Genomic DNA, 9,124 nt, shown 5'->3' with positions numbered 1-9,124 from the left:
GATATACAGTATACATCTCAGAAGGCGATCAAGGGGAGTGTATTGTCTGATTACCTCGCCCAGCAACCTATTGAGGATTATCAACCAATGAAGTTTGAATTCCCTGATGAGGACATCATGTTTCTCAAATCGAAAGATTGTGAGGAACCAATCCCGGAGGAGGGGCTTGGCCCCGAATCCGAATGGATTCTGATGTTTGATGGGGCCGTTAACGTGAATGGAAGCGGTGTTGGTGCTGTTTTGGTTACGCCGAAAGGATCCCATATTCCTTTTGCTGCCCGGCTAACATTTGAGTGCACCAACAACGTGGCTGAATATGAAGCATGCATATTGGGGATTGAGGAGGCGATTGATTTGAGGATCAAGAACCTTGTCATATACGGAGATTCAGCTCTGGTGATAAATCAGGTTAACGGAAAATGGTATACGCATCAATCTCATTTAGTGCCGTACCGGGATTATACGAGGAGATTGTTGACGTTTTTCACCAAGGTGAAGATGCATCATGTGCCTAGAGAGGAGAATCCTTTGGCAGATGCTTTGGCTACTCTGGCTGCCTTGATTAAGGTGCAGAGGTGGAATCAGTTCCCCAGTGTGGAAGTAGGTCGTCTGGATAGACCGGCTTATGTGTTTGCTGTTGATACAGCGTCTGATGATGAGAAGCCGTGGTATTATGATATCAAGCGCTATCTTGAGACGCAAGAATATCCTGAGGGAGCATCGAAGAAGGACCGAAAGACTCTGTGGAGGTTGGTCATGGTGTTTTACCTGATAAAGGATGGGGTTTTGTATAAGAGAAATTTTGATTGGGTCTTGCTCAGATGTGTTGATGATAGAGAAGCCAGTCAATTGATGAAAGAGGTTCATGAAGGTTCGTTCGGTACCCATTCCAGTGGGAATGCAATGGTAAAGAAGCTGCTGAGGGCAGGTTATTACTGGATGACAATGGAGGCCCAATGTTTCAATTTTGTGCGGAAGTGTCATAAATGCCAGATTTATGCTGATAAGGTGCACGTGCCTCCAAACCCGTTGAGCTTAATGTCGTCTCCGTGGCCGTTTGCTATGTGGGGCATTGATATGATTGGAAAGATTGAGCCTACAGCTTCGAATGGGCACAGATTCATATTAGTGGCTATCGACTACTTCACCAAGTGGGTAGAAGCAGCCTCTTATACGAATGTGACGAAGCAGGTCGTTGCCAGATTTCTCAAGAGAGACATCATTTGCAGATATGGAGTTCCCGAGAGAATCATTACTGATAATGGTTCTAATTTGAATAATAAGATGATGGCAGAGCTGTGCCGGGAATTCAAGATTGAGCATCACAATTCTTCTCCCTATCGTCCGAAGATGAATGGGGCGGTTGAGGCAGCCAATAAGAACATAAAGAAGATTGTGCAGAAAATGGTGGTAACCTATAAAGACTGGCATGAGATGTTGCCGTTTGCACTGCATGGGTATCGCACGTCGGTGCGTACATCTACTGGGGCAACTCCTTTCTCATTGGTATATGGGATGGAGGCGGTGTTACCTGTTGAAGTTCAGATTCCCTCTTTGAGAGTCCTGATGGACGTCAAGTTGCAAGAGGCCGAATGGGTAAGGACCCGGTACGAAGAGTTGAGCCTGATTGAGGAAAAGAGGCTAGCAGCCATCTGTCATGGGCAGTTATACACTACGCCAAAAAGTGCTTTTGGCAGCACCAAAAAGAAAGCGCTTTTTAAAAAAAGCGCTGTAATAGCTTGAAAAAAAATTCGCCTATGTAAAGAAAGCGCTTTTAAGGTAAAAGCGCTCTTATAGGTCTCCACTTATGAAAGCGCTTTTAAGGTAAAAGCGCTCTTATAGGTCTCAGTCTCACATCTATGAGTTTCACCCTTATGAAAGCGCTTTTAAGGTAAAAGCGCTCTTATAGGTCTCATGGGTTTCACACTTATGAAAGCGCTTTTAAGGTAAAAGCGCTCTTATAGGTCTCAGTCTCACATCTATGAGTTTCACACTTATGAAAGCGCTTTTAAGGTAAAAGCGCTCTTATAGGTCTCATGGGTTTCACACTTATGAAAGCGCTTTTAAGGTAAAAGCGCTCTTATAGGTCTCAGTCTCACACACTTATGAAAGCGCTTTTAAGGTAAAAGCGCTCTTATAGGTCTCATGGGTTTCACACTTATGAAAGCGCTTTTGAGGTAAAAGCGCTCTTATAGGTCTCATGGGTTTCAGACTTATGAAAGCGCTTTTAAGGTAAAAGCGCTCTTATAGGTCTCAGTCTCACATCTATGAAAGCGCTTTCATGGTAATAGCGCTCTCATAGGTCATTTATAAAAATTATAATAAATCTAATATTACAAAATCCATGACTTTCAGAAATCCCTCTTTCACTCTCTCTCGTTCGAAGCTCTCGCTGCTCTGGAAAAAATTCCACAGAGTACCTGGAAATCTCAACGATAAACACTGCAAATTTGAAAGAGACTGCATTCGAAAGAGAAGGATTCAATACCTGGAAATCTCATTGCGTTTTAAGGTTAGGTTTTCGTGTCTTTCTGTTTTGCCCTAACTTTATGCAAATTTCATTCTCCATCTTTTCAGAAATGTCACACATTGCTTTAACTGCATCACCCACCGTAGTCGCTTTTCACCGTATGCTCTATTTCTCTTCTATCAATCATCAAATTATCGCTGTTTTCGTTTTCCTATTTTAACAATTACTGTAAATTTCAACACTATCGGATTCACTTTTTCGTCTTCTTTCTATAAGGTGGAGCGAAACAATGGAGCACGCTGTTTCCGAGTAGCTGGAGAAGCAGGGGAATCAATCCATCCTCATTTCCAAATTCCACCAGAAAACGGTTACCGTTGCGGTTTTTTGCTTCTGGAAAAAATGGTGTCAATGGAGGTGTTGTGGATGAGATATCTGAAACAGTAAAGGCGCACACGGATTTCGTTTGGCCTGATAACAAGGTTTCGTATGGTTATTTTTGTTAATTTTGGATACTGAAGTTGTATAGAGTTTGCTAGTTTGTTTGTAATTGTATGTTTATTCTCTGATTCACGTTTTGCAGAAGCCTAGAGTGTGTATTTTAGGTGGTGGATTCGGTGGTTTATATACTGCTTTAAGGTTGGAATCACTCCAGTGGCCCGAAGACAAAAAGCCACATGTGAGTATTCGAACATTCAAATTCAATTCAGTTCTTTCAAGTGTGTGGAAATTGATGCAAAATCTGTGATAGGAATAACTTAGGAGCATCTTTCTTAATGAGATTATGTCTCGGTACAGAACATTCATCAATGGAGCAAAAGAGAAAAAAAAAAGAATCATATAACAACGTGGAAATGCCTTACTCCTATATTAGTTTCCTTAACAAGTTCCCTAATGACACTCTTTAGAATATGATAAACACTTATGCTATAAGCGCTATATATGTTTGGATTGACTTATTTAAATTTATCTCCTGACATAAGCACTTGTGAGTATGTTTGAAAGAACTTATGGAAACAGCTTATGACATGGCTATAAAATGTTTTCAACTTATATCTATAAGCTCTCCATGATAGGTTATGAAAACAACTTATAGCTTATAAGAGTATAGTATAACTTTATTTTATCTTTTATTATGGAAATAGTTTATACTAAAACCACTATATGATAAACACTTATGCTATAAGCGCTATATTGAACTGTTTATCCAAGCTGAGCTTAACTCTCATGAATCATGGTAAGCTGCAATATATTTTGTTCTTATTTTGCAAGTTGATTGTACCACTCATTATAAATCTTGCTTATATCCTTGCACTGTGGCTTAGTTGTTGATTTTTCTGCACTTTTTCTGAAAAGCAATGTGTGACATTTCTGAAAAGATGGAGAATGAAATTTGCATAAAGTTAGGGTTGGATTTATCGAAGTCAAGAACTTAGAGCAATGTCTCATATTTTGGCAATCCTATTACATGTTGGTTTGAATGAACAGTTAAACTTCAAAATGTACATTCATATTTTGGCATAACTTTGTCTGCTACAGTCATATTTTGGCAATCCTATTTAATGTTGTAAAATGATGTTTTAATATTATGTGAATTTTTAAGATGGTCACTGTAGTGTAAAATGAACCCTGATGGACTATATGTACATTTTTCATGTGCTTGTCTGCAGGTTGTTGAGTATCGTGGTGAGCAAATAGGAGGTCTTGAGGATCTGAGGGAACCATATATGTTGTTTTCTTCCTTTATAGATAAATTCTTGCTTAGCTTTTATTACATGGTTTGCGTCTAATTGAAAACTTCACGTCTTTGCCCATTTCAGGTTCTTACAAAATCGGTACTGCGTCTGAATCTGTTAATGCAACTTACATATTTTCTAGAAAAGATCTTTCTCGGTATGTCTTTCAGATTAGATATTATACAAACCCAAAGCATGTGTTTAATCATTTAGTATCTAGAATGAATCATTATGTTCAATTATTCATGTTAAGCTAATGAATCAAGTTACCAAAATATGTTAGTTATGTATGTTGCTTTATTATTTGACCTTGATATGCAGGCCTGCTATACAGATTCCCTGCGCAAGCAAAGCTGTTGTAGCTGTCCGGTTCTGTCCTATATTTTTTAATCTCAAAGCGACAAACTCAGGTACTTGTGCACTTAGTATAGTTCTGTTTACAACCAGTAACTATGTACAACCAGTTATATGTGGTACTGTTCCAATTAAACTGCCTGTGTGGGATGTATTCCGTCTTAAATCTATATGACCTCTTACTAGTAAAGATCATGAATTTTTATATTTTTCATTTCATTTTTATATTTTTTCTTTATTACAGGTTAAATGGCTAGTGATCAAGAAAACTCACAAGATGCAAATGCTCCTGATGATACTTCAGAAAAAGAAATTACACGAGGCATCACTATTATGAAGAGTATCATTCGTGATAGAGATAAAGCAGTAACATATAATGTAAATTGGAATGCTGATAACCAACTAATTGGGTCTAATGCTGCAAAGTTGGCAAGCTACATTGGTACACTTGTTCGTATGCACATTCCAATCACTGCTACAAGATGGAGTAATAAAGAGTTGGGTAGCGCTAAAGATAAGATTTGGACTGAGATACTGGTACAATATATGATTGTTTATATTTTCTTTATATTGACGATAATGTGTTTAAATTACTTATACTAACACACTCTATTCCAATATTTTTTCGTAGAGGTCTTTTAACATTGAAGATACAACTATCCGAAAAAAGTATATACTTCAATTGGCCGGAAAAAGACACAGAGGGTGGAGAACGTTTTTAACAAACAAGTATCTTAAGGACAAAGAAAAAATTTTTGTTGAATATGATCCGGAATATCCAGTGAAGTATGCGATCTTCATTACAGAAGAAGAATGGGTTGCTTTTGTAGCCCAAAGAAGAGACGAAAATTTCAAGAAAGTGAGTGCCACAAATCGCGAGAGAGCGTCAAATCCCACGTATGCATACAAAAAAGGGCGTTTGGGATATGCACGCTTAGAGGAAAAAAATGTAAGTATACAAAAATGCTACGATCTTATTAATTGTCTCAATGTGTTATAATTGATTATCTTATTATTTGTGTCAATGCGTAGTTAGACGAGACGAAAAGTGACGCAACATCACTTCCGCCACATGTTTTGTGGAAAGAAGCTCGTGTGGGAAAGGATGGAACTGTTAGGGATGACGTTCAACATATTTATGATGAATGTGTAAGTAGAACATTGTGTCTTTAATTAAATCAAAAGTTTAATAATATATAATTAATTTTTTTATCTCCACTAATAATTTCCGATATGTAAATGAATTTCAGGAGACCCTATCTCAATCGATAAGCACAGCTGAGGACCAGGAGAACAGGAGCGTACTTAGTAGAGCACTAAATGTTCCTGAGTATCCCGGTCGGGTGAGGGGTAAAGGGCATGGTTGTACTCCAACTTCCTTGTATAAGAATCCAAGGAGAAGAAATCCTAGCAATCAAGAAGTGATGGAGACGTTGCAGGCATTACAAGCGCAAGTTCTTCAATTGCAAAAGGATAATGACAGATATAGGTGTATGGAAAAGTGCAGTTCACAGTTGAAAGAAACTAGTGAGAAAGCCAGTATCAATTGTCAAAATAAATTTCCCGAGGTAATTATATATGTTATTTTGAAATTAAAATAGCACATTTATGTTAATTGAAATATATACACATTAAAAGTAACATATTTATTATTGGTTTAGGGCATTTCATCTTGTCAGCTATACTTATCGTCACCGACTTATCGCCTAGTTGGCAAGGGAAAAGTGCACAACACTTCGGGAGATTTACTTCACCATAGACCGCTCCCGGATGGACACCTTAAAGTATCGGTTGATGTTGTATTAGATAAGGATGCGTTGCTACCGATACCTGACATTGTTTCAGAGACAACATTCCTGCGAGATGCAATAGGATCATTTGTTGCATGGCCCTTGGATCTCATTTTCATTGATGATGAGGTATGTTGAATTCAAAACCACTATGAATCTTTTAGTATTCAAATGTCAATTCTGAACCGTTAAGTTAATTTTTTTACATGGTAATTTTAGACGCCTACAAAACCCGCATCTAAGGATAGAGGGATTTTGCGGCACAACGAGTCTGTTGCATCACAAAAAGAGGTATATTGAAAGTGTTAATTATATGATCCGAATCAAAAAATGCATGATTTTATAATTTACCTATGTTATATGATTTATAGGTATTTGCTCAAGGGTCACAACAACTGAGCCAGAAAATTGGTAGTCGACAGAAAAACAAAAGGGATCTTCCAGTGACTTCTTTGCCAAAAAAAGGTGCTTTTGTGCCTCGATACCAGATATCTCTTGAAACACTTGTTGACTCATCAGATATGGCAACAGCTGGTGCTATTCGCTTACTGGATATGGAGGAAGATATCTTTGGTTATTCATGCACTGAAACAATCGGAAAAGAAGATCTGGAACATATTTTTCGGCATCAAGAATTAGGCGTCGGTGTTATACACACATACATCCGGTAATCCGATCTATATATTATTTAATTACTTGAACAATTTATTTACGCATTTCAATAAAAATAGTCTAATGTTTATTATGTTTTTATTGAAGGTTCTTGTATGACAATTTCATGCGCGGGAATGATCAATTGTCAAACAGATTCCGTTTCGTGTCTTCCTCCCTGGTCAACAAAGCATTAATTTGTAGGGAACCGGATTCATGTAGAGAGTACTTAGTCAAGAGATTCATGGCCAGCAGTACAAACAACTTGTATCTTTGGCCGTATAATTCAGGGTTAGATTTTAATTCTAAGTTTATTCTAATCTTTAATTGTTTCTTTTACGTAAAAAATTTCCATATAAACTTTTGTTTTAATTTATAGGTGTCACTGGTTGTTGCTTGCTATTGATCCTTTAAAAGAAGTGGTATATTTTCTGAATTCGATAGATGGTGAATGGACAAATTATCCGGATATGAAGCAATTAGTTGATACGTAAGTGAGACTGTTCTAAATATTCGTGTATATTTATGTGAGATTGTTCTAAATATATGTTTTTATTTTGTTAGATCAATAAAAGTGTTTCGATCTCAAAGACAAGCTCGAGTACCACGTACTAAATCCAGCAACATTACGTGGATAAAAGTGCAGGTACTTTAATTTTCACAATTTTGCTTATAATAGTGATGCTACTTGATAAGAAAAGATAACTATACATTCTTATTTATTTTTCTATGTAGTGTCCTCTACAGCGCAACGGTATCGATTGCGGATACTTTGTAATGAGGTTTATGAGGGAAATCATTAATATGAATCAAATAGAGATTCCAATCACGGTATGGATTTATAACTTAGGATTTGTTTTAATATTTATCGAATATTTCATATTATTTATTACTTTTAACTAAATCATGCATATTATGTTTTGTTATGTAGTACTTTGATGAATACAAGTGTGCTCATTACACGAGACTGCAGTTGGAACAAATCAAGGAGGAATTGTGTCAATATTTTATTGAGAAAAGATTAATTATATAATGGTTTCAAAATAACATGAATACTTTGATGAAGAATGGTTTCTGGTTGGCAAGTGTATAGCTCTTTATATTTTTAACAGATTAGTTATGACTCCAAATAGGCCGTATAACATATTAGTTTTGACTTGTGTATAGTTCTTTATAATTTTAGTGATATCTTTAATTTCATGGATAGATTAATGTGTTCATTCTTGTGTTGGTTTGCTTTAAAAAATTACAAATGCTTGAATTATGACTCCAAATGTGTTCAGTGCCTATCTATCCTTGTGTTGGTTTGCTTGAATTATGACTCCAAATGTGTTCATTCTTATGTTGGTTTGCTTGTGTTGGTTTAAAAAATTACAAATGCTTGAATTATGACTCCAAATGCTTGAATTAGAGAGGCTTGATTTACAGGTTTATGGGATTATTCCCAAAAAATATTACAGGTTGAAATGGTAGGCTTAAACTGAAGGCAGCGTTTTGTTATTTTACTAGAGGAAAAGACAGCGCTTTTTAGTAAAAAGCGCTGCTAAAGGTTGTCAATAGAGAGCGCTTTTTACTAAAAAGCGCTGCTAAAGGTTGTCAATAGAGAGCGCTTTTTAGTAAAAAGCGCTGCTATAGGTTGTCAATAGAGAGCGCTTTTTACTAAAAATTGCTGCTATAGGTTGTCAATAGAGAGCGCTTTTTAGTAAAAAGCGCTGCTATAGGTGGTATATAGACAACCTTTAAGAGCGCTTTTTACTCAAAAGCGCTGCTAAAGGTTGTCAATAGAGAGCGCTTTTTAGTAAAAAGCGCTCTTAAAGGTTGTCTATATACCACCTTTAGCAGCGCTTTTTACTAAAAAGCGCTCTCTATTGACAACCTTTAGCAGCGCTTTTTAGTAAACAAAAAGCGCTGCTAAAACCTATAGCAGCGCCACCTACGGCAGCGCTTTTAAGCGCTTTTAAAGGCCAAAAAAAGCGCTCTCATAGGTCTTTTTTGGCGTAGTGATACCAGCAAAGAATGAAGCGTGCTTTTGACAGAAAGGTACGACCTCGGGTATATCACGTAGGTGATATGGTGCTGAAAAGGATCCTTCCTCCTCAAAACGATCGAAGGGGCAAATGGACACC

At 37.0% G+C, this 9,124-nt stretch overlaps 1 protein-coding gene across 1 annotated transcript; it reads left to right on the top strand.

Moving 5' to 3' along the window:
- Positions 1-6,044: 6,044 nt before the first annotated feature.
- On the top strand, positions 6,045-7,492 carry LOC127104723 (uncharacterized). The gene is made up of 6 exons (XM_051041887.1): positions 6,045-6,125; positions 6,219-6,476; positions 6,567-6,638; positions 6,719-7,014; positions 7,107-7,289; positions 7,378-7,492. Exons 1-6 carry the CDS (start codon positions 6,051-6,053, stop codon positions 7,490-7,492), a joined length of 999 nt encoding a protein of 332 aa, XP_050897844.1. The 5' UTR covers positions 6,045-6,050.
- Positions 7,493-9,124: the final 1,632 nt, after the last annotated feature.

This window comes from Lathyrus oleraceus, chromosome 7 (assembly GCF_024323335.1).
Source record: "Lathyrus oleraceus cultivar Zhongwan6 chromosome 7, CAAS_Psat_ZW6_1.0, whole genome shotgun sequence".
In the NCBI taxonomy this organism is placed as follows: Eukaryota; Viridiplantae; Streptophyta; class Magnoliopsida; order Fabales; family Fabaceae; genus Lathyrus; species Lathyrus oleraceus.
Note: the sequence above shows the minus strand (reverse complement) of the source record. Positions and strands in the feature narration are given on the sequence as shown.